The sequence below is a fragment of the Salmo trutta genome, chromosome 22, assembly GCF_901001165.1.
Source record: "Salmo trutta chromosome 22, fSalTru1.1, whole genome shotgun sequence".
NCBI classification, from domain to species: Eukaryota; Metazoa; Chordata; class Actinopteri; order Salmoniformes; family Salmonidae; genus Salmo; species Salmo trutta.
This window is the reverse complement of record NC_042978.1, coordinates 1,528,902-1,554,105: the sequence shown is the minus strand read 5'-3', so window position 1 is coordinate 1,554,105 and position 25,204 is coordinate 1,528,902. Positions and strand designations below refer to the sequence as shown.

At 42.9% G+C, this 25,204-nt stretch overlaps 1 protein-coding gene and 1 long non-coding RNA gene across 4 annotated transcripts; both read left to right on the top strand.

The window, feature by feature from the left end:
* Positions 1 to 1,792: 1,792 nt before the first annotated feature.
* Positions 1,793 to 25,177, top strand: spata1 (spermatogenesis associated 1). Of its 3 annotated transcripts, none has more exons than XM_029706278.1 (12): positions 1,793 to 2,306; positions 2,519 to 2,625; positions 2,871 to 2,988; positions 3,087 to 3,116; positions 3,369 to 3,711; positions 3,895 to 4,066; positions 4,238 to 4,298; positions 4,725 to 4,827; positions 4,922 to 5,047; positions 23,233 to 23,411; positions 24,382 to 24,480; positions 24,726 to 25,177. In XM_029706278.1, exons 1-12 carry the CDS (start codon positions 2,247 to 2,249, stop codon positions 24,864 to 24,866), a joined length of 1,539 nt encoding a protein of 512 aa, XP_029562138.1. In that variant the 5' UTR covers positions 1,793 to 2,246; the 3' UTR covers positions 24,867 to 25,177. The 3 variants fall into 3 exon arrangements, with proteins under 3 accessions (XP_029562138.1, XP_029562139.1, XP_029562137.1); XM_029706279.1 differs by having other exon boundaries at positions 3,087 to 3,140; positions 3,946 to 4,066; XM_029706277.1 differs by having other exon boundaries at positions 3,087 to 3,140.
* On the top strand, positions 12,488 to 15,318 carry LOC115157932 (uncharacterized). The gene is made up of 2 exons (XR_003868583.1): positions 12,488 to 13,039; positions 13,355 to 15,318. It is a non-coding gene; the product is annotated as an uncharacterized LOC115157932 (long non-coding RNA).
* Positions 25,178 to 25,204: the final 27 nt, after the last annotated feature.

Genomic DNA, 25,204 nt, shown 5'->3' with positions numbered 1-25,204 from the left:
GTCATGCTCCAACAGGCGACCAAGCACTTTGCGCACCAGGGACACATGCTCGGCGCCTGCAGTGGAGTATATCAGAATGTGGCCAGATAGAGGTTTAGTTGGAAGAGGAAACCCTGGCAGTTGGCAGCACTCCCGTCGTACCCCTGTGGCATGGAGAGACGGATCCCACTGGGTTCAGGCAGGAAAGGGGCGCTCAGGATAGACCCCAGTTGTGCTGGTGGAGGCACTGGAAGAACTCCCTGTCTCTCCCAGTGGTCCATATTCTGGACAACGCGATCCATGGCGGCGCCCAGATGGTCAAGCATTTCCGTATGCTCCTGGACGCGCTCCTCCACCTCCATGGCCGGGGTACCTTTTCCTGCATATACTGGTCAGAGATTCTGTAATGTCGTGTGTGTAGGTGGCAGGGAAGTCAGGTGCAGGAGAATCGAACTGGGTCTAAATGGAGTAGTTTAATAGCGTTTAACAAAACTCCAAAACCAAAGTACATAATAAATAAAAGTGGGTACAAGAACCCGTTGTGCACCAATCCATAATACACGAGCATACAAACAAAACAATCTCTGACAAGGACATGAGGGGAAACAGAGGGTTAAATACACAACGTGTAATGAATGGGATTGGAACCAGGTGTGTAGGAAGACAAGACCAAACCAATGGAAAATGAAAAATGGATCAATGATGGCTAGAAGACCGGTGACGTCGACCGCCGAGTACCGCCCGAACAAGGAGAGGCATCGACTTCGGCAGAAGTCGTGACAATTAGTCTCCCAGTGTCTGATGGAAAGCAGACTAAACCAGGTTTTCCTCTACAATTTTGCCTGTGTTTAGCTACATTCAGTTTCTTTTTTATCGTGAAAAATGCCCGAGTCCTTAACGATTACAAGCATACCCAAAACATGATGCAGCCACCACTATGCTTGAAAATAATGGTGCTACTCCGTAATGGGTTGTACTGTATTTGACCGAAACGTAACACTTTGTATTCAGGGCAAAAAGTTAATTGCTTTGCCACATTTTTTTAAGTATTACGTTAGTGATTTGTTGCAAACAGGATGCATGTTTTGGAATGTTTTTATTCTGTTCAGGCTTCCTTCTTTTCACTCTGTTAATTAGGTTAGTATTGTGGAGTAACTACAGTGTTGATCCATCCTCAGTTTTCTCCTATCACAGCCATTAAATTCTATAACTGTTTGTCACCCTTGGCCTCATGGTGAAAGCCCTAAGCGGTTTCCTTCCTCTCCGGCAACTGAGTTAGTAAGGACGCCTGTAAATTGATGCACCATCTAAAGTGTAATTAATAACTTCACCATGCTCAAAGGGATAGTCAATGTTAGTTTTTTGAGTGTTTTTTTACCCATCTACCAATAGGTGCCATTCTTTGCGAGGCATTGGAAAACCTCCTTGGTCGTTGTGGTTGAATCTGTGTTTTACAATTCACTGCTCGACTCAGGGACCTTACAGATAATTGTATGAGATGAGGTGGTCATTCAAATATAATGACTCTATTACAATCATGCTAAACACTATTATTGCACACAGAGGGAGTCCATGCAACTTATGTTAATTGTTAAGCAAATTCCTACTCCAGAACTTATTTAGGCGTGCCATAACAAAGGGGTTGAATACGTATTGACTCAAGACATTTCAGCTTTTCATTTTCAATTAATTTGTAAACATCTAAAAAAACATGGCATATTATATGTAGGTCAGTGACAAATAATGTATATTTAATCCTTTTTAAATCCAGGCTGTAACACAACATTTTGAAAAAGTAAAGGGGTGTGAATACTTTATGAAAGCATTGTAGTGTTTTAGAATGAAACTCTTAAAAGATGTACCCAAATACATTTCATTATTTACATTTTTTCCAAAATGCTATTCTCAAATGCCACCGCTATTCAACAATGACCCTTTTACAATCTCCACCTTATAGCGGGTAATGTTTAAACGTTTATTTGGGGTGTCTTGCATGTGCAACGGAGCAACAACAGTTTGTGCCATCCATAAAAATATTGCTTCGATTGGCTCAGTTTGATTTCACAAGAGATTGTTACTTAGCAGTCCACTCCTCCACTCCGCCCCCTGGACAAGCAAAGCACAACACATACACAAGCTTTTATGAGAAGAAAGAAACCAGCCCGTATCCTCCTTCTTATTCTGTGAAAATAACAGCATTTATCATGGAAAAACTTAATGCCTTCGTCAAACAGATTATTTCTTAGAATAGGTGTGGCTTGTTGAAAATGGAGTACTCATGCAAGTCTATTAGATATCCTGAAGAGAGACGATTAACAAGTAGAAAGGTATGTAGGCTATACATTGCACCATTATGTTGTGATTTTTTATTTTTTTTTACATTTTATGTACTCAGGACAGAAGATTATCACCATCTGTCTACCGCAATAATCTTTATATCCTCTTTCTGGGTGAACTTTGCTTTTTAGAAAACCAGTGCCTGTTAGGGCAAAATGTAAGAAGCTCCAATACATATTAATTTTGACTGCTTTCTTATTAGTTTGTTGAGCTCCATGTGCTGTTTGTACCAAATGAACAGTGGAACTTAAAACTGAATAGAGTGCCGGTTGAAGCCATAGAGAGCTTCATATCTGCTGGATTCATCAGGTGAGATATTTATTAAATGTTTTCTATTCAGAAGTGGCATATAGTTACTGCAAATAATGAGACCAGCATAGCCTACAATTTGTAGGAATATGCATAATAGAAAATATGTACAGAAGAGGTAAAGAAAACAGATTAAACAGTCAACAAGATACTTTGATGGTTGTCGTCTTCACCCATATTTCTTTGATGTGAAAATGTTTTTGAACATAGTGCCTCTTCACTGTATATTGTTGTTTTCATGCCAGGGTGTATCCTGATATATCTCTCAGAACTCTCAGGAGTGAGCTTGGCATTCTCCTCGGAGCTGAGAAAGATATTGACAAGTTTTCATTTTTAAAATGTGTGGGCCGAAGCTTGGCATTGGTGAGTATAGCAGGCCTGCTTATCGCTTGTGTTTTATTTGGCAAACTGGCATGAGGTGATTCATTGTCCCATTGCATTTGTATTTTTTTTTTAAATAGGTCAAAGCCAAACAAGAAAGGGATCTGAAAGTGAAGTATTTTGCCCCTCCATATGTATGCACATTCCGCTTAAATGTTAAAATATGTTTTATATTGTGCCTTCAGAAAGTATTCATACCCCTTGACCTATTCTACATTTTGTCATTATGGGGTATTGTGTGTAAATTCAGGTTGTAACACAACAAATAGTATAATATTTTTTTAAGTGAAAGAAAGAAATCTATTTATAATAAGCTTGTTGCATGCCTTGTCCTTGTGTCATGATCTTCTCCTACTCTCCAGGCCCCTCAGCCAGAGCTGTACCTGTTGCCCAGGGTGGAGAGCGACAACAGTGTCTGTTCACAGTCCTTCACCCCCAACACCCACTCCACAGACCCCCAGATTTACTACACTGCCAGAGTGCAAGGAATGCCAACAGGGACAAAAGAGCCTTTTAAATTCCCACAGATCCCCCAGGGTCTCCAGCCACAGCCCCCTCCCTCCCCCAGCCCCGATGAGGAGGGGGAGGAAGAGGAGAACGAGGAGGACCTTCTCTCCTCTCAGAAGCCTGGGTGCACTGAGGATGACCACCTCCTGTGGAAGGCCCAAGCCCAGGGGCCACCCCAGTGTGTCATAGAGGCTAAAGGTGAGAGTTAAAGGGATTGCTCACTACAAAATCAGCACATTTTTTTGGGGGAGGGGGGTGGTTCGTACCTGAAAAGTGCTCTGAGTCTAGTATGAATGTCTGAAAAACTTAGATTTTGGAGTGTACTATCCCTTTAAACTGACGTTTCTGAAAAGCAACTCAACCTTGTACTTGTTGTAACAGACAGAGATGTTGTTACAACCATTTACTTTCAATCCATTTTGAGAGAATCAGTTGTGGGGAAGATGGCGCCGGCTAAGAAGAAACAACGTTTCAAGTTAAACCGAGCCAGCGATTCGGGGGTCCCAGAGTCACTGGAAGATCAGGATTCTGTGTTTTCTCCCACCCCACACAGGTAACACACAGAGGAACACTTTTGCCATAACAGAGAGGAAGAGCTCTACCACCGCCAGAGCGGTGGTAGAGCTGGTTACAGGCACCCAATTTAACCCTGGTTACAGGCACCCAATTTCTAGATGAGTCATTTAAAATAAATAAGCCCACATTTTGTTTTCTCTCTTTGGAGGTTAAGGAAATCTAAAGGTGCACAGACACTGAAGAAAATCAGGAATAAACAAAAAAATGAGGTAAGAGATGCTTGCGTGCTGCTTACATACTTACTGAAATGACATTATGCCAAAATCAGTTACAATTACCATGTTTTTCTGTCATAGCCAGGCTATTGAACATCTGCAAGCCCATTCAATAGTTTTTTCTTAAAGGTGTAGTTCCATCAAGTACTGCACACCAAGAGAGGTTGTTGAGACAACTCAAGAGTAGTTTTATTGTAAATTACCAGCGCCTTGTAAAATACTGTGTGGCTTTGTAACTGTGTCAAAATTCCACAGCCAGCAGGTGGGTTTGAATTAAAAAGGGGCTCTTAGTCAGGGAAATAGGAATAGAGGAAAAGCAGCGAGGAGTACTTCAACTATTTTCTTGGCACGCACACCGAAATCAATTTGCTTCAACAAAAAAATGAAATTATGTTTTACCAATCATTTATTTTCATGTAGGTCCCTGAACACCCAGTAACTATGCCTACACAGTACGCCTCTCCACCCCCCGTCCCAACCCTGGGCACTCGTAAAACGGCTGCCCCGGTCTTCCTATCAAGTAGTAAGCAGGCATTTCTGTTATGTCTCAGTCATCCATATTGTTGTTGCTGAAATGTAAGGCACAAATGACATGGTATGTTTCCTCCCTTCCTCAGGAGATGAACTGATAGAGGAAATTAAGATGGCAAAAGAGGAGAGAAAGCAACTAGAACAGACAAGACAAGAGTTGCTGAGAAAAGGAAAAGACTTGATGGCACAGAACAGACACCGTCGAAATCAAGGTGATGTATGTCTGGACTAGTTCTTTTGCACCCTCATATCAGGATATGACAAAAGCACATATGACCCCCTTATAATATATTAGCATCTCATTATGATCCAGATTAAATACCAATTAGCTTGTTTAACTATAAAATAATCTGTGCGACAGGGCACAGCAAAATAAGTTACTGACCTGTCCTACAACATAGACATTACTATTGTGATGCATAATTGCCATGGTCATAATAATAATAACTAGATTGTAACTTTACATGTAAAGTTGTGAGGCTTGCTAAAGCTCTTTGAAAGTATTTTTGTGAAAGTTTAAAAAGTTGTACTTTGATCATATTATTTGAATTGTGAAATCATTTTAAATTTCCACAGATAGTCACTACTGGTCAGTAGATTTGGTCAGTAGTAGTGGTCAGTAGTTGTGTGGTTGTGGTCACCAGATGTGGTAAGCAATTGCGTGGTCGTGGTCAGTAGTTGCGTGGTCGTGGTCAGTAGTTGCGTGGTCGTGGTCAGAAGTTGAGTGGTCTTGGTCAGAAGTTGCATGGTCCGTGGTCACTAGATGTGGTAAACAGTTGTGTGGTTGTGGTCAGAAGTGGTGTGGTTGTGGTCAGCGGTTGTGTGGTTGTGGTCAGCGGTTGTGTGGTCAGCAGTCAACAATTGTGGTCAGCGGTCAGCAGTTGTGGTTGTGGTCAGCGGTTGTGGTCAGCAGTTGTGTGGTTGTGGTCACCTGATGTGGTCAGCAGTTGTGTGGTTGTAATCATAAGTTGTTTGGTTGTGCTCAGTAGATGAATGGTCATTGGTTGTAGTCAGAAGTTGTGTGGTTGTGGTCAGAAGTTGTGTGGTTGTGGTCAGCAGTTAAGTGGTTGTGGTCACTAGAGGTGTTCAGCAATTGTGGTCGAGGTCAGTAGTTGTGTGGTTGAGGTCAGTAGTTGTGTGGTTGAGGTCAGTAATAGTGTGGTTGTGGTCAAAAGTTGTGTGGTTGTGTTCACTAGATGTGGTCAGCAGTGGTATGGTTGTGTTCACTAGATGTGGTCAGCAGTAGTGTGGTTGTGTTCACTAGATGTGGTCAGCAGTAGTGTGGTTGTGTTCACTAGATGTGGTCAGCAGTAGTGTGGTTGTGTTCACTAGATGTGTCAGTAGTGGTGTGGTTGTGTTCACTAGATGTGGTCAGCAGTAGTGTGGTTGTGTTCACTAGATGTGGTCAGCAGTAGTGTGGTTGTGTTCACTAGATGTGTCAGTAGTAGTGTGGTTGCGCTCACTAGATGTGGTCAGCAGTAGTGTGGTTGTGTTCACTAGATGTGGTCAGCAGTGGTGTGGTTGTGTTCACTAGATGTGGTCAGCAGTAGTGTGGTTGTGTTCACTAGATGTGGTCAGCAGTAGTGTGGTTGTGTTCAGTAGATGTGGTCAGCAGTAGTGTGGTTGTGTTCACTAGATGTGGTCAGCAGTAGTGTGGTTGTGTTCACCAGATGTGTCAGCAGTGGTGTGGTTGTGTTCACTAGATGTGGTAAACAGTTGTGTGGTTGTGGTCAGAAGTGGTGTGGTTGTGGTCAGCGGTTGTGTGGTTGTGGTCAGCGGTTGTGTGGTCAGCAGTCAACAATTGTGGTCAGCGGTCAGCAGTTGTGGTTGTGGTCAGCGGTTGTGGTCAGCAGTTGTGTGGTTGTGGTCACCTGATGTGGTCAGCAGTTGTGTGGTTGTAATCATAAGTTGTTTGGTTGTGCTCAGTAGATGAAGGGTCATTGGTTGTAGTCAGAAGTTGTGTGGTTGTGGTCAGAAGTTGTGTGGTTGTGGTCAGCAGTTAAGTGGTTGTGGTCACTAGAGGTGTTCAGCAATTGTGGTTGAGGTCAGTAGTTGTGTGGTTGAGGTCAGTAGTTGTGTGGTTGAGGTCAGTAATAGTGTGGTTGTGGTCAAAAGTTGTGTGGTTGTGTTCACTAGATGTGGTCAGCAGTGGTATGGTTGTGTTCACTAGATGTGGTCAGCAGTAGTGTGGTTGTGTTCAACAGATGTGGTCAGCAGTAGTGTGGTTGTGTTCACTAGATGTGGTCAGCAGTAGTGTGGTTGTGTTCACTAGATGTGTCAGTAGTGGTGTGGTTGTGTTCACTAGATGTGGTCAGCAGTAGTGTGGTTGTGTTCACTAGATGTGGTCAGCAGTAGTGTGGTTGTGTTCACTAGATGTGTCAGTAGTAGTGTGGTTGCGCTCACTAGATGTGGTCAGCAGTAGTGTGGTTGTGTTCACTAGATGTGGTCAGCAGTAGTGTGGTTGTGTTCACTAGATGTGGTCAGCAGTAGTGTGGTTGTGTTCAGTAGATGTGGTCAGCAGTAGTGTGGTTGTGTTCACTAGATGTGGTCAGCAGTAGTGTGGTTGTGTTCACCAGATGTGTCAGCAGTGGTGTGGTTGTGTTCACTAGATAAGGTCAGCAGTAGTGTGGTTGTGTTCACTAGATGTGGTCAGCAGTGGTGTGGTTGTGTTCACTAGATGTGGTCAGTAGTGTGGTTGTTGTGTTCACTAGATGTGGTCAGTAGTAGTGTGGTTGTGTTCACTAGATGTGGTCAGCAGTAGTGTGGTTGTGTTCACTAGATGTGTCAGCAGTAGTGTGGTTGTGTTCACTAGATGTGTCAGTAGTGGTGTGGTTGTAGTCACTAGATGTGTCAGTAGTGGTGTGGTTGTGTTCACTAGATGTGTCAGTAGTGGTGTGGTTGTGTTCACTAGATGTGTCAGTAGTAGTGTGGTTATTGTCAGAAGTTGTGTGGTTGTTGTTAATAGTGTGGTTGTGTTCATTAATCCGCTTTACAAGGGGTGTAAAGTCTAACTGGCATACATGGCTCACATCAACAGCATCCTCCCAGACACCCTAGACCCACTCAAATTCGCATACCGCCCCAACAGATCCACAGATGACGCAATCGCACTCCACACCGCCCATTCTCACCTGGGCAAAAGGAACACCTATGTGAGAATGCTGTTCATCAACTACAGCTCAGCGTTCAACACAAATAGTGCCCACGAAGCTCATCACTGAGCTAAGGGCTCTGGGACTAAACACCTCCCTCTGTACCTGGATTCTGGACTTCCTGACAGGCCTCCCCCAGGTGGTAAGACTAGGCAACAACACGTCTGCCACGCTGATCCTTAACACTGGGGCCCCTCAGGGTGTGTACTTAGTCCTCTCCTGTATTTCCTGTTCACCCACGACTGCGTGGCCAAACACGACTCCAACAACATGATTAAGTTTGCTGATGAGACAACAGTGGTAGGCCTGATCACTGACAACGATGAGACGGCCTATAGGGAGGAGGTCAGAGAACTGTCATTGTGGTGCCAGCACAACAACCTCTCCCTCAATGTGAGCAAGACAAAGGAGCTGATCGTGGACTACAGGAAAAGGCAGGCCGAACAGGCCCCCATTAACATCGATGGGGCTGTAGTGGAGCGGGTTGAGAGTTTCAAGTTCCTTGGTGTCCACATCACAAACAAACTATCATGGTCTAAACATACCAAGACAGTCGTGAAGAGGGCATGACAAAACATTTTCCCCCTCAGGAGACTGAAAAGATTTTGCATGGGCCCACAGATCCTCAAAAGGTTCTACAGCTGCACCATCGAGAGCATCCTGACCGGTTGCATCACCGCCTGGTATGGCAACTGCTTGGCATCTGACCGTAAGGCGCTACAGAGGGTAGTGCGAACGGCCCAGTACATCACTGGGGCCAAACTTCCTGCCATCCAGGACCTATATAATAGGCAGTGTCAGAGGAAAGCCCATAAAATTGTCAGAGGAAAGCCCATAAAATTGTCAGACTCCAGTCACCCAAGTTATAGACTGTTTTCTCTGCTACCGCACGACAAGCGGTACCGGAGCACCACATCTAGGACCAAAAGGCTCCTCAACAGCTTCTACCCCCAAGCCATTAGACTGCTGAACAATTCATGAAAATCGCCACTGGACTATTTACACTGACCCCCCCTCTCTTGTACACTGCTGCTACTGTTTCTTTGTTACCTATGCATAGTCACTTCGCCCCCACCTACATGTATAGATTACCTCAACTAGCCTGTACCCCTGCATACTGACTCGGTACCGGTGCCCCCTGTATATAGCCTCGTTATTGTTATTCTTATTGTGTTACTTATTATTATTACTTTTTATTTTAGCCTACATGGTAAATATTTTCTTCTTCTTGAACTGCACTGTTGGATAAGGGCTTGTAAGTAAGCATTTCACGGTAAAGTCTACACTTGTTGTATTTAGCGCATGTGGCAAATAAAGTTTGATTTGATTTTGATTTGATGTGCAGCGTGTGAGTTTCAAGTTGCACCTCTACAATAAAAGCATTTACATGCAGAAATCGCATTTGTGGTCATTTTAGAGAATGGTGTCTTCCTGCTAATGGAACATTCCCGTGTATAGCCAACTCAGAGTATTCTATTCTGTTCTTCTTCTAGACTACATTTTCATCATATCATTCTTTAGACCAGTCTAAAATAAATAACCGATTTATTGTGATGGTGTAGGCTATATTACATGGATTTATTAGACTTTTTAAAATGTAGACGTTCCAAAGGTCTGCATTAGTGGCTTGTAGGCTATGCGAGGAAGCCAGGAGATGCTAAATGTGTTTGTTAATGGTCAGTTACCATGATTGATTGGCAGCTATTTGCTTGACAATCACCATCTGAAAAATGTAATTACCGCCACAGCCCTAGTTGTGGTCAGTAATTGTGGTCACTTCCTTCACCCTCGTCATAATTTTTGCCCTCTATGTCTATGAGTATCCCATAGCAACGGCTCCGTTTAGGCTGCTCAATGATGACCCAGAGACCTGTTAGTAGACGTGAACTAGCAACTTTTTGTCACTCTGAACTCCGACAAACAACTGTAACTTTTTATTGGTAGAAACTATTCCTAATCCACTCTATCGAGTTAGAGGGGTACAGCCCAGCCTTCTCTTTAGAGACAGGCAAACTAGCCAGTTAAGTTATTTAGAGCACTTAGCATTATCCGGGAAAAGGAGGACAAAGCTAGTAAGCATTAGAAATCTTGTCTTTATCATTCCAGGTTGTCCAGACCGGGAAAGTATTCTTAATCTTAACGCCAGCTGTTTGGTCTGAAACAAATTGACAAATCATGGGAATTTGAAGAGCTATGAAGACATTAATTCCAGTGAGTAAAGCATTCCTAGGCAACAGTAGCCTTGGCAACACTGTTGCCTTTTGGTTAAAGTGTAAGAAACATGCTAAAATACAGTAAATTTGTGCTTAAATATTAACGAAATACTGCACTCTGACCCACAAAACGCCTTTGCTAGATTGATGATAGTGTTTTTGAACAACAAGGAAAGTAAACTTTAAAATGTTACGTACTTTTATTGCAATTTGCAGCAATTGTTGGTAAATAATTAATCTGCTAGCTTCTGACATGACTTACTGCAGCTAGAAAGAGAGCAGTTGATGGGTTAGTAAAACAGCTCTATCTAGAGATTGGTAGATGCTAATTCGTTTTCAGATTTGACAAGCAGAGAAGTAGGGGAAGATTTCATACCTTGGAATAATTTTGTTTAACCTGGTTTCTTTAGTGATCAAAACAGCAGTTGTTTACAAAGTTACAGAAAATGTAGATTTTTTTGTTGTTCAAACACCAGATTTGAATAGCAGAGAAGTAGACAAAGGTGTAAATGCTCTAACTTTTTGTCTAAGTTGTTGCAAAGTAGCTGATTTGTGTTATTGAATTCACAGAGAATGGCAGTTGGAAAGGATGATGTCACAATGGGGAGCTTTAGAATCTTGAGGATATCCCATACAAGTGGACAGAGGACAAAACTGACAAAATGTTTAATATTTAAAAAACAAAGTATAAATGGTATCAAAAAGTTCTATCCAAGCAATTCGAGTGAGACCATTCCGTAAGTTTTAAAGTTTGAACGGTGTTTCTAGCTTAAAAGATGTAGGAGTAGCGTGCTAAAGACAAAGAACTAGATGGTAACTTAACAAGTAAAGTTGTGGGGCTTCCTAAAAGTTTTTTGGTGATTGTGTACTAAGTGAAAAGTTGTACTTTGATTATATTATTCAAATATTGAAATCATGTTTTATTCCCATCGATAGTCAGAAGTTGTGGTCAGTAGTAATGGTCACTAGTTATGTGGTTCTGTAGTTGTGTGGATATGGTCAGATGTATTGTCAGAAGTTGTGTGGTTGTGGTATGTAATTGTATGGTTGTGGTCACTAGATGTGGTAAGCAGTTGTGTGGTTGCAGTCAGAAGTTGTGTGGTTGTGTTCACTAGATTGTGGGATATAATTGTGTGGTTGAGGATACTAGATGTGGTCAGAAGTTATGGGGTTGTGGTCAAAAGTTGTGGTCACTCTTCTCATAATTTTGGCCCTCAGTGTCAGTGAGTATCCTAGCAATGGTTCCGTTTTGGAATCTCAATAATGACACAGAGAGTTGTTGTTAGAAGAGAGCAGGCGATGGGTTACTAAAATTGCTCTGCCTAGAGATTGGTACACACGATTTATAAACTGTTTTTGGATTGGACAAGCAGAGAAGTAGGGGAATATTTCACTACAAAATATTTGTGTCTAACTTGTTGGGTTAGTGGTCAAAACGGTAGTTGTTTGGAAAATAATGAATCTGCAAGTTTATGACATGATTTACAGCAGCTAGAAAGCGACAGGCTGTGTGTTACTAAAACGGCTGTAGTTACAGATTGGCACGCACAATTCCGAATCCGAATGCGGATTTGACAAGCAGAGAATTAGGAGAAGATAACATGTTTATGTAACTTGTTGCGTTACTGATCCAATTACTGATCCAATTGATCCAATTGCGTTACTGATTGGCAGTTATTTGGGAAAAGTTGGAAGAACACATGGTAATGCAGTTACAAAAGAGCTATACTGTAAGTTCCATAGTGAATATTTTGATTCCGCAAACAGATATGAATAGCAGATTAGTAGACGAAGATAGACAAAAAGTTAGTGTTCCTAAGTTGTTGCAAAATTTGGGTCAAAGGTTGCCTGATTTCACTTACAGAGAATGGCAGTTGGAAGTGACATCACAATGGGGAGCCTTAGAATCTTGAGACATCCAATGAAAGAGGATAGAGGAGAAAAAGAGGACAAGAAAGTGAATAATGTAAAAAGTATAACAGATATCAAAAAGTTGTATACAAGCAACTCGATCGAGACGTACCTTTACATTTTTATTATTATTATTCATTATTGAAATTGTGAAATCATTTTTAATTCCCATCGATAGTCAGTAGATTTGGTGAGAATTTGTGGTCAGTAGTAGTAGTCAGTAGTTATGTGGTTCAATAGTTGTGGTCAGTAGTTGTGTGGTTGTGGTTATAAGTTGTGAGGATATGGTCAGTAGTTAGATGTTTGGTCAGAAGTTGTGTGGTTGTGGTCAGTTGTGGTCCTTAGATATGGTCAGAAGTTGTGTGGCTGTGCTCAATAGTTGTGTGGTTGTATTCAAAAGCTGTGTGGTTGTGGTCACTAGATGTGGTAAGCAGTTGTGTGGTTGTGGTCAAAAGTTCTGTGGTTGTGGTCAAAACTTATGTGGTTGTGGTCACTAGAGGTGGTAAGCAGTTGTGTGGTTGAGGTCATTAGTTTTGCTGTTTAGGTCAGGAGTTGTGTGGTTGTGGTAACTAGATGTGGTCAGAAGTAGTGCGGTTGAGGTCAGAATTTGGGGTCAGTAGTTATGTGGTTCAGTAGTTGTGGAAGTGAAAGAAGTACAAAAATGTGTATTTTGAGTATATTATTCAAATTGTGAAATCATTTTTAATTTCCATTGGTAGTCAGTATATTTGGTCAGACTTTGTGGTCAGTAGTGGTCAGTAGTTATGTGGTTCAATAGTTGTAGTCGGTAGTAGTGTGGTTATGTTCAGAAGTTTTGGTTGTAGTAAAAAGTTGTGTGGTTGTGGTCAAAGGTTGTGTGTTTATGTTCACTAGGTGTGGTAAACAGTTGTCTGGTTGTGGTCAGAAGTTGTGTGTTTATGTTCACTAGGTGTGGTCAAAGGTTGTGTGGTTGTTTTCACTAGATGTGGTAAACAGTTGTGTGGTTATGGTCAGAAGTTGTGGTTGTGGTCAGGAGTTGAGTGGTTGTGGTCAAGAGTTGTGTGGATATGGTCAGAAGTTGTGTGGTTGTGGTATGTAATTGTGTGGTTGTAGTGACTAGATGTGGTCAGAAGTTGTGTGGTTGTGGTCAATATATGTGGTTAAAAGCTGTGTGGTTGTGGTCAATATATGTGGTCAGAAGTTGGGGTCAGTAGTTATGTGGTTCAGTAGTTGTGTGGTTGTGGTCAATAGTTGTGGTCACTAGGTGTGGTAAACAGTTGTTTGGTTGTGGTCAGAAGTTGTGTGTTTATGTTCACTAGGTGTGGTAAACAGTTGTGTGGTTGAGGTCAGAAGTTGTGGTCAATAGTTGTGTGGTTGTGGTCAAAGTTGTGTGGATATGGTCAGTAGTTAAATGTGTGATCAGAAGTTGTGTGGTCGCGGTATGTAATTGTGTGGTTGTGGTGGTGCGGTTGAGGTCAGAAGTTTGGGTCAGTAGTTGTATGGTTACTAGATGTGGTAAGCAGTAGTGTGGTTGTGTTCAGAAGTTGTGTGGTTGTGATCAGAAGTTGTGTGGTTGTGGTCATTAGATCTGGTCAGAAGTTGTGGTAAGCACTTGTGTGGTTGTGTTCTAAAGTTCCATGCGTGTGGTCACCAGATGTGGTAAGTAGTTATGTGGTTGCAGTCAGCGGCCGTGTGTTTGTGTTCACTAGATATCAGAATTTGTGCGGTTGAGGTCAATAGTTGTGTGGTTGTGGTTAGAAGTTGTGTGGTTGTTCAAAAGTTGCATGGATAGTGTCAGTAGTTAAATGTGTGATCAGAAATTGTGTGGTCAGAAGTTGTGTGGTTGTGATCACTAGATGTGGTCAGAAATTGTGTGGTTGTGGTCACTTGATATGGTCTGAAGTTGTGTGGTTGTGGTCACTAGATATGGTCTGAAGTTGTGTGGTTGTGGTCACTAGATGTGGAAAGCAGTTGTGTGGGTGCAGTCAAAAGTTATGTGGTTGAGGTCAGGGGCTGTGTGGTTGTGTTCACTAGATATCAGAAATGGTGTGGTTGTGGTCAGTAGTTGTGTGGTTGTGTTCACTAGATGTCAGAAGTTGTGTGGTTGTGGTCAGTAGTTGTGTGGTTGTGGTCACTAGATATGGAAAGGAGTTGTGTTTTTGAAGTAAGTTGTTGTGTGGTTGTGGTCACTTGTTTTGGTCAGTAGTTGTGTTCAGTAGTTGTGGTCTGTAGTTGTGGTTCAATTGTTATATGGTCAATAATTGTGGTCACTTATCTTCTCTTAATTTTGGTCCTTGTGTCTGAGTATCCTAGCAACAGTTCTGTTTTGGAATCTCAAAGATGACAGAGCTGTGGCTAGAAGATAACAGGCGATGGGTTACTAAAACGGCTCTACCTAGAGATTGGTACACACAATTTCTAACAAGCTTTCGGGTTTGACAAGCAGAGAAGTAGGGGAAGATTTCATACCTTTGAAAATGTTTCTCTAAATTGTTGCGTGTGTGGTCAAAATGGCAGTTTGGGAAAAGTTGGAAGAACATGTACTAAAATGGCAAAGTGGAACAATTAGCTGATTTCTGACAAAGTTTGATGATTTCAATTCCAAAGAAAGGCACAATGGGGAGCAGTAGAATCTTGAGAAATCACGATAGGGGATTTGGGCAAAGAAAACTGACCAAAAGTTGAATAACTTAAAAAGTATAACATATCTGTCACACCCTGGCCTTGGAGATCCTTTATTCTCTATTTTGGTTAGGTCGGGGTGCGACTAGGGTGGGCATTCTAGTTTCTTTATTTCTAGGTTGGCTTGGTATGGTTCCCAATCAGAGGAAGCTGACTATATTTGTATCTGATTTGGGATCATATTTGGGCAGCTTTTTCCCACCTGTTGGTTGTGGGATCTTGTTTGTGTATAGTTGCCTTGAGCACTGCATAGCTCCACGTTCGTTTTGTTCTTTATTGTTTTGTTTTTTGCCGGTTCACGTAATAAAGATGATGAACCCAAACCACGCTGCATTTTGGTCTGATTCTTACAACAACGGCCGTGACAATATCAAAAAGTTGTATACAAGCAATTCAAATCAAGACCATTCCGCACGTTTTGAACAATGTTTGTAGCTTAAACGGTGTAGCAGTAACGTGCGGAAGAATAATAATAACTAGATGGTAACTTTACAAGTAAAGTTGTGGGGCTTGCTAAAGCTCTAAACGTTTGAGGTAGTGAAAAAAGTTGTACATTGATTATATTTTTCAAATATTAAAATCATTTTTATTTCCATCGATAATCATTAGATTTGGTCAGAAGTTGTGTTCAGTAGTGTTGGTCAGTAGTTATGTGGTTGAGTAGTTGTGGTCAGTTGTTGGTGTGGTTGTGGTCAGTTGTTTTGGTCAGTATTTGTGGTCTGTAATTGTGTGGTTCAGTTGTTATGTGGTCAATATTTCTGTGGTTGTGGTCAGTAATTGTGGTCACACTTCACTCTCCTCATAATTTTTGCCCTCTGTGTCTGAGTATCCTAGCAAAAGCTCAGTTTTGGAATCTCAATAACACAGAGAGCTGTGGCTAGAAAGAGACAGGTGATAGAATTTGACAAGCAGAGAAATAGAGGAAGATTTAATACCTTTAAATAATTTTTTAAGTTACTTAACTCTTTGGGCTAGGGGGCAGTATTTTCACGTCTGGATGAAAATCATGCCCAAAGTAAACTGCCTGCTACTCAGGCCCTAAAACTGTTTGAATAATGTCTGTGAGTAAACAGAACTGATTTGGCAGGCAAAACCCAGAGCACAATCTATCCGATTTTTTTGAGCTAACTCTGTTTTCCATAGGTTTCTATGGCAATCCCCTTTTAATAGAAATATGCTTGCAGTTCTTATGGCTTCCACTAGATGTCAACAGTCTTTAGAAATTGGTTGATGTTTTTCCTTTGAGAAATGAAGAAGTAGCCCTTTCCTTTCTGAGTGTAGAGCCAAGTTGTCACGATCGTCGAAATGAGCGGACCAAGGCGCAGCATGAGTTCCACATATTTTAATACAAAGTGAAACTACAAAAAGCAAACATACTACAAACGTGAAGTACAAAGCGCACTTAGGCACTAACTGAAACAATATCCCACAACGCAGAGGGCTCTCTATGGTCAGGGCGTGACAGTACACCCCAAAGGTGCGGACTCCGGACGCAAAACCTAAACTGCTGGGGAGGGTTAGGGTGGGCCACTGGCATCGGTGGCGACTCCGGTGCGGGACGTAGCACCCGCTCAGACTGCAGATCTGGCCGTTGACCGTCACTGGAGGCTCCGGACCGTTGACCGTCACTGGAGGCTCCAGACCGTTGACCGTCGCTGGAAGCTCCAGACCGTTGAACGTCGCTGGAAGCTCCGGACCATTGACCGTCGCTGGAAGCTCTGGACTGTGAACCGTCGCTCGAGGTTTCGGGCTGTAGACCGTCGCTGGAGATTCCGGACTGTACTCAAGCACTGGTGGACGAGTGCGGGGAGCCGGCACAGGACGTACCGGGCTGGGGAGGCGCACTGGAGGCCTGGTGCTTGGAGCCGGCACAGGTGGCACCGGACTGATGACACGCTCTTCAGGGCGAGTGCGGGGAGCCGGCACAGGACGTACCGGGCTGGGAAGGCACACTGGAGGCCTGGTGCATGGAGCCGGCACAAGTGGCACAGGACTGATGATACGCTTTTCAGGGCGAGTGTGGGGAGCCGGCACAGGACGTACTGGGCTGGGGAGGCGCACTGGAGGCCTGGTGCATGGAGCCGGCACAGGTTTCACCGGACTGATGACACGCTCTTCAGGGCGAGTGCCGTGCAGAATACACCTAACCAACATCTCTCTCCGATCGCCCTCCTCCAACAGCTCCATCGACTCACCAACTGTCTCTGGCTCTCTCCTTGGCTCGACCGACAGCCCCTTCTGCCCCCCCCCAAAAAAATCTTGGGGTTTCTGTGGCCGCGGACCCTGGCGTCATCGCTGTCCTTCTATATTCCTTGGCGACTCCCTCCAAGGAAGGGTCTCGCATCCTCCTAGGATTTCCTCCCACATCCAACTCTCCTTTATTTCCCAGGCACGCTGCTTGGTTCTTGCGTGGTGGGATATTCTGTCACGTTCATCGAAAGGAGCAGACCAAGGCGCAGTGTGCGTATAACTCCACATACTTTATTACAAAGTGAAACTTTACAAAAACAAGAAAGAATAAACGAACGTCCAGTACAGAGCGCACTTAGGCACTAACTGAAAACAAAACAATATCCCACAACGCAGTTGGGAACAATGGACAACTTAAGTATGATCCCCAATTAGAGACAACGATAATCAGCTGCCTCTAATTGGGAACCATACAAATACACCAACATAGAAATAACAATACTTGAAAAAAAACCTAGTCACGCCCTGACCTAAAACACCATAGAGAACCCCGAGGGCTCTCTATGGTCAAGGCGTGACACAAGTGGACTGTTTTGCAACCTGGAACTCGCACCAATTTCATTTTATCCGCTATTGAACACAGTATATTTCGTCTTAAATTTGATCGATTATTTACATTTTAAAATACCTAAAGTTGGATGAGGAAAGTTGTTTGAAATGTTTGGACAAAGTTTACAGGTAACTTTGTAGGCATGTTGGGCGAGTTGGAACCGGTGTTTTTCTGAATCAAACGCGCCAAATAAATGGACATTTTGGGGATATAAAGAAACAATTTATCGAACAAAAGGACCATTTGTGATGTTTATGGGACATTTTGAAGTGCCAACAGAAGATCTTCAAAGGTAAGGCATGAATTATATCGTTATATCTGACTTTTGTGTAGCACCTGCCTGGTTGAAATCTGATTTTCATGGGTTTGTAGGCTGGGCGCTGTCCTCAGATAATCGCATGGTCTGCTTTCACCATAAAGCCTTTTTGAAATCTGACACTGCGGCTGGATTAACAAGAAGTTAATCTTTAAATCGATGTATAACACTTGTATGATTTATGAATTCTTATGAGTATTTCTGTTTTTGAATTTGGCGCGCAACAATTTTACAGGGTGTTGTCAAATCGTTCCCGCTAAATGGGATTGGCGCGCGAAGGGATCCATAAGAAGTTAACCTGCTAAAACCTTCTCAGAATAGTATATTATGTCCTAACGCCATATTTGAGCAGCAGAGAAGTAGATGAAGATGGGAACACTTTAACTTTGTATAAGTTGTTGCAAAGTGGAATAATTAGCTGATTTGGGTGAAAAGCTGCATGATTTCACATCGAGAATGGCCGTTGGAAGTAATTATGTCACAATAGAGAGCTTCAGAATCTTGAGGAAATGCCATGAAAGCGGATGGGGGGGACAAAAAAAGTTAGACCGTTACACACGTTTTGAACTTGGAATGGCATTTCTATCTTAATAAACGGTGTAAAAGGCGTAGCATGCATAAGAATATCAAAATGCCTTTGATACTGTGAACCATCAGATCCTCCTCTCTCCACCCTCTCCGAGTTGGGCATCTCCGGCGCGGCCCACGCTTGGATTGCGTCCTACCTGACAGGTCGCTCCTACCAGGTGTCGTGGCGAGAATCTGTCTCCGCACCACGCGCTCTCACCACTGGTGTCCCCCAGGGCTCTGTTCTAGGCCCTCTCCTATTCTCGCTATACACCAAGTCACTTGGCTCTGTCATATCCTCACATGGTCTCTCCTATCATTGCTATGCAGATGACACACAATTAATCTTCTCCTTTCCCCCTTCTGATAACCAGGCGGCGAATCGCATCTCTGCATGTCTGGCAGACATATCAGTGTGGATGACGGATCACCACCTCAAGCTGAACCTCGGCAAGACGGAGCTGCTCTTCCTCCCGGGGAAGGACTGCCCATTCCATGATCTCGCCATCACGGTTGACAACTCCCTTGTGTCCTCCTCCCAGAGTGCTAAGAACCATGGCGTGATCCTGGACAACACCCTGTCGTTCTCCACTAACATCAAGGCGGTGACCCGATCCTGTAGGTTCATGATCTACAACATTCGCAGAGTACGACCCTGCCTCACACAGGAAGCGACGCAGGTCCTAATCCAGGCACTTGTCATCTCCCGTCTGGATTACTGCAACTCGCTGTTGGCTGGGCTCCCTGCCTGTGCCATTAAACCCCTACAACTCATCCAGAACGCCGCAGCCCGTCTGGTGTTCAACCTTCCCATGTTCTCTCACGTCACCCCGCTCCTCCGCTCTCTCCACTGGCTTCCAGTTGAAGCTCGCATCCGCTACAAGACCATGGTGCTTGCCTACGGAGCTGTGAGGGGAACGGCACCTCCATACCTTCAGGCTCTGATCAGGCCCTACACCCAAACAAGGGCACTGCGTTCATCCACCTCTGGCCTGCTGGCCCCCCTACCTCTGAGGAAGCACGGTTCCCGCTCAGCCCAGTCCAAACTGTTCGCTGCTCTGGCACCCCAATGGTGGAACAAGCTCCCTCACGACGCCAGGACAACGGAGTCAATCACCACCTTCCGGAGACACCTGAAACCCCACCTCTTTAAGGAATACCTGGGATAAGATAAAGTAATCCTTCTAACACCCCCCCCCCTTAAAAGATTTAGATGCACTATTGTAAAGTGGTTGTTCCACTGGATATCATAAGGTGAATGCACCAATTTGTAAGTCGCTCTGGATAAGAGCGTCTGCTAAATGACTTAAATGTAATGTAAATGTAATAAGTAGTATGTTGAATACCTAAGACGGGCCTCTTGCATGTCGAATATCTAAGGTGGGGCTTTTGCTGCGCAAACCCAAAAATAATTATAGTTTATAAATTGACCTACAAATGCATACACCATATGCATTGTGACAGCATGGTATACCAGGGATACCGGACACCACAAAACACACAAAAAAATGAAAAATAAACTACACAGAAATAAAAACACAGTGGAATATCATTATATTCATTGCCAGTTGCATGCAACATTTATGACTCGCTTCTTTTGAGCATAAAATGTAAATCGCCGCAAAATTGTAGATTATACACTGAGTGGCATAACATTATACAAGATCCCAGCACAAAAAGCTAATTTCTCTAATTTTGTACACAAATTTGTTTACATTCCTGTTAGTGAGCATTTATCCTTTGCCAAGATAATCTAGCCACCTGGCAGGTGTGGCTGTCACGACTTCCACCGAAGGTGGCTCCTCTCCCTGTCCAGGCGGTGCTCGGCGGTCGTCGTCGCCGGCCTACTAGCTGCCACTGATCCATTTTTCCTTTTCATTTGGTTCTGTCTGTTTTGTCACACCAGCGTTCCATTAGTTGATTTCGGTGGGTTTATTTACCTCCGCTGCCTGCTAGTCTTTGTGCGGGATTGTTTGCTGTGTTACTTTGTTTGGGGTGCGTGTCTGCACCACGGGGTTTTCCTTTCACTCGGTAGTTGTACCGTTTTGATATATGTTTAGGAGTAGAGGTTTCTCCTCTGTGTGTTGCGTTACTTTCCCTGTGTGTGGCGACTTCGTTTGAGCGTGTTTCCCCCCATGTTGTTGTTGAGTTGGGACTCCTTTAATAAACGATTGTGCCACTGGGACTTCCTTGCTCTCCTGCACCTCCCTCCTACTTGGAGGCACGTAACAGTGGCATATCAAGAAGCTGATTAAATAATTACACAGGTGGCATCTTGTGCTGGGGAAAATAAAAGGCCACTCTAAAATGTGCAGTTTTAGCACACAATGCCACAGATGTCTCAAGTTTTGATGGAGCGTGCAATTGGCATGCATGAGTGCAGGAATGTCCACCAGAACTATTGCCAGATAATTTCATGTTAATTTCTCTACCATAAGCCACCTACCTACGTTGTTTTAGAGAATTTGACAGTACCTCCAACCGGCCTCACAACCACAAACAACGCCAGCCCAGGACCTCCACATCCGGCTTCTTCAGTGGCGGGATGGTCTGAGACATGCCACCCAGACAGCTGGTGAAACTGTGGGTTCACACAACTGAAGAATTTCTGCACAAACTGTCAGAAACCATCTCAGGGAAGCTCATCTGCATGCTAATTGTCTTCACCAGTGGTGGTCAGTGCAGTTTAAGATGAGGGAGGATGATCTTTTTTTTTATGAACATGGCTTTATTTCTATTACAGCATATTGGATGACTGTCATTCATATTCCATTCACCCAGCTCAATGTATAAATATAGATTTAGGCTACTACATGATTCTCTAATTTTCCCTGTACCCATCATGAGGTTGCTACAATCTAGCCTATGAATGAGTTTACATTCGTCTACAACGTAGGTGTGCAGGTCAAGAGAATTGAGTAGTCAAGGTGACAGACAGGGACATATTCAATGCCGCCTTGCACACTTTTGCCTGCATCTAGCTGATCTAGGGTGTAATCATTAGTCCAACAGTTGCAAACAAGTTTCTTTTGGACAAATTTAGGTATGTTTATCTCCGTTTCATTCCGTTTAATAAATGTTTTTCAACAGAATCGGCGCAATGAATACACCCCTGATCAGACGCAAACACAGTTCACTTTCATAGCAGCCACATACAAACAGCTCGTTGTCTATCTACTACGCACTCTCCTCCTCTCACCGTTTCCCTTCGCATGTGGACTTCAGTACAACACGTCAGCTGTCTGTGACCAGGTGAAAAAACCAAACCAAAACCAGAAATTAATTTGTTCAAAACTATTCAACTATTGTCTTTGAGTCAACTACTCACCACATGTTATGCACTGCAGTGCTAGAAAGCTGTAGCTTATGCTTTCAGTACTATATTCATTCTCTGATCCTTTGATTGGGTGTCAATTCATGCTGCAAGAGCTCTGATAGGTTGGAGGATGTCCTCCGGAAGTGGTCATAATTACTCTGTAAGTCTTTGGAAGAGGGTGAGAACCATGAGCCTCCTAGGTTTTGTATTGAAGTCAATGTACTCAGAGGACAGAAGCTAGCAGTCCTCCGGCTCACTGCATAGTGCTGCTGAGGCTCTGTAGAACTTCATTGCAAAACAGTGTTTTTTAATCAATTAGTTGGTGACGTGAATATATTTTGTGTAGTTTTATCCAAAAAGTTTAACTTTAATGTTTCACTTTACATTTTTCTGAAATTCCCTGAGGATCGTCCTCCCCTGAAGAGCTTCCACTGGTTTTGACCTGACTGCAATTCAGCGTCGTAACCGACTTGTGGACAAATGCTCACCTTAGCTGGCCACTTGCACGTTGGAGAAGTGTACTCTTTACCGATGAATCCCGGTTTCAACTGTACTGGGCAGATGGCAGACTGCGTGTATGGCGTCATGTGCATGAGCGGTTTGCTGTTGTCAATGTTGTGAACAGAGTGGCCCATGGTGGTGCTGGGGTTATGTTATGGGCAGGCATAAGCTACGGACAAGAAACACAATTGCATTTTATCAATGGCAATTTGAATGCAGAGATACCGTGACGAGATCCTGAGGCCCATTGTCGTGCCATTCATCCACTGCCATCATAATGCACAGCCCCATGTCGCAAAGATCTGTACACAATTCCTGGAAGCTGAAAATGTCCCTGTTCTTCCATGGCCTGCATACTCCCCAGACATGTCACCCATTGAGCATATTCGGGATGCTCTGGATCGACATGTACAACAGCATGTTCCAGTTCCTGCCAATATCCAGGACTGGGACAACATTCCACAGGCCACAATCAACAGCCTGATCAACTCTATGCGAAGGAGATGTCGTGCTGCATGAGGCAAATGGTGGTCACACCAGATACTGACTGCTTTTCTGATCTACGCGCCCCCCCCCCCCCCAAGGTATCTGTGACCAACAGATGCATATCTGTATTCCCAGTCATGTGAAATCTGTAGATTAGGGCCTAATACATTTCAATTGACTGATTTCCTTAGATGAACTAACTCAGTAAAATCTTTGAAATTGTTGCATGTCGCGTTTATATATTTTTGTTTAGTGTAGAAAATAAACGTCTCATACATGCTTATAAACAACTTATAAAGCATTATAGCTACAGGCTTTAAGAGTTACAGAAAAAACTAATAAATCATGTTTTCCTTTCTCAATTTAACCTACATCTTGTTTTTTCAAAACTCTTTTTGGAAATAAATGGGTTCAGAACTGACACTGGAGCAAAAGCGAGTCAATTTTGCCCTGAGAGCTTTTGTTGTTTTCCAGCTCGTGACAGTTGGAAGAGGAGTTATTTTGATACCAAGAAGGCCACAGCCCCTTTGGAGGTCACACTGAGAAGTCTTCGTCAAGAGCTGGAGATATTCTACAATAACATCCTACACCAGCTAAAGGCGAGGGATGGAGGAGGAAAGCACAGATGGCAGGAAAGATTGTCGAGCACCAAAGTAACAATCAGTCCTTTAATTGAAGTGTGCTCCCCTCCCCAAACATTGGCTAGATAGTTTCCACATTTATTTCATGATTTTTTTGCTTTTAAATCTGTGAAGGAAGTGAACACTTGTGCAGATTATTGGGATGCAAAGTTGATTCAGTGTTTATACATTTACATTTTAGTCATTTAGCAGACGCTCTTATCCAGAGCGACTTACAGTAGTGAATGCATACATTTCATACTTTTTTCTTCTTTTTTTTTCTGTGCTGGCCCCCCGTGGGAATTGAACCCACAACCCTGGCGTTGCAAACACCATGCTCTACCAACTGAGCTACAGGGATATGGTTCAGTAAGGCCATAGCAACAATGTCAGTTTGACTGTGCCACAACATCCACTAGAGGGAATCAGTTCATATTGTGGTCAATACAGACCATGCCATAATTATAGACTGTGGTGTAAAGTACTTAAGTAAAAATACTTGGACGTACTACTTAAGTAGTGTTTGTGTGTATCTGTACTTTACTATTTATATTTGGCACAACTTTTACTTTACTACATTCCTAAATAAAAGAATGTACTTTTTACTCGATACATTTTGCTTGACACCCAAGTACTCGTTACATTTTGAATGCTTAGCAGGACAGGAAAATGGTCCAACTCACGCACTTATCAAGAGAACATCCCAGGTCATCTCTACTGCCTCTGATCTGGTGGACTCATTAAACACAAATGCTTTGTTTTTTCTGTTTTCTTTACAGATAGCCAGAAAAAAATATTGCTGCCTGGTTTGCTTAATGTAAAGAATGTGAAATTATTGATTGACACTTAAATATATTTTAGCAATTACATTTAAAATCAAATACATTGACTTCTACTCAAGTAGTATTTTACTGGATGACACTTTTACTTGAGTCATTTTCTTGTAAGGAATCTTCACTTTTACTCAAGTATGACAATTGGGTACTTTTCCCACCATGTTCAGAATGAGCTCATTATCCAGATAATGACAGAGAGCCATGAGATTGACAACCTAAGGAGGAAGGTGGATGATGCCAAGATGAGGTTCGTCACAGAGATCAAGGTATTAAGATCTTTATTGCAATTTGACTCCCTCATAACTCTACAAATGTAAATACAATTATTCTTTATTTATTTGGGAAAAACTACAGTATGTTAATTAAGGGCTCAGCTGAAAAATATTTAATATAAGCAAAAATTTCAGTTATCAACTTTTACATGGGACTTGGGCAGGAGATGGAGAGCTTTGCTGGACAGACAGTGCTCAATGTTTTTCATTGATGTACTTCCTTGTTTATTTCCTCCTAGCTCGGGAAGCAGGCTGCCACAGAGCTGAGAGCCTTGAAGGCTGAGCTGGCCCAGAAGAATACCCAGACATTTCTCTCCGGATCCATGGGCTTTGGAGCAGGAGCAAGGGACAGACCGACCACAGGCTCAAAGCATCCTTAACTGAGCCACTTCTACCACGGCCTTATTCCAGAAGACAATGTTTGCTTTTTGCTTATACCAAATGATATATTTTTGAAAAGGTCACATTTAAATTGTTATGTCTATTTGCAATGCATATGAAAGCCATGACTTCACAGTTTACCAAACAACTGTTTAATACAAACTGTCGTGTCCCTGTTGCAGCAAGAACAATCTCTCATTTGATCATTTACCTGTTGATACTACCATCTTAAAATCTTAAGTATGAAAACAAATATTTGTACAGTATCAAAGCAACAGTATCTGCCATGACTAAGAGATTTCGTAACTGTTTCATGATGGAATTTTCTTCAGAAGTC

Bases quoted from the DNA above. Each gene is read 5' to 3' on its own strand.
- spata1 (XM_029706277.1), top strand. From the start codon at position 2,247: ATGGAGTACTCATGCAAGTCTATTAGATATCCTGAAGAGAGACGATTA. The intron at 2,307-2,518 runs GTATGTAGGCTA...CTTTCTTATTAG, and splicing joins GACGATTAACAAGTAGAAAG to TTTGTTGAGCTCCATGTGCT. The intron at 5,048-23,232 runs GTGATGTATGTC...GTTGTTTTCCAG, and splicing joins CAGACACCGTCGAAATCAAG to CTCGTGACAGTTGGAAGAGG.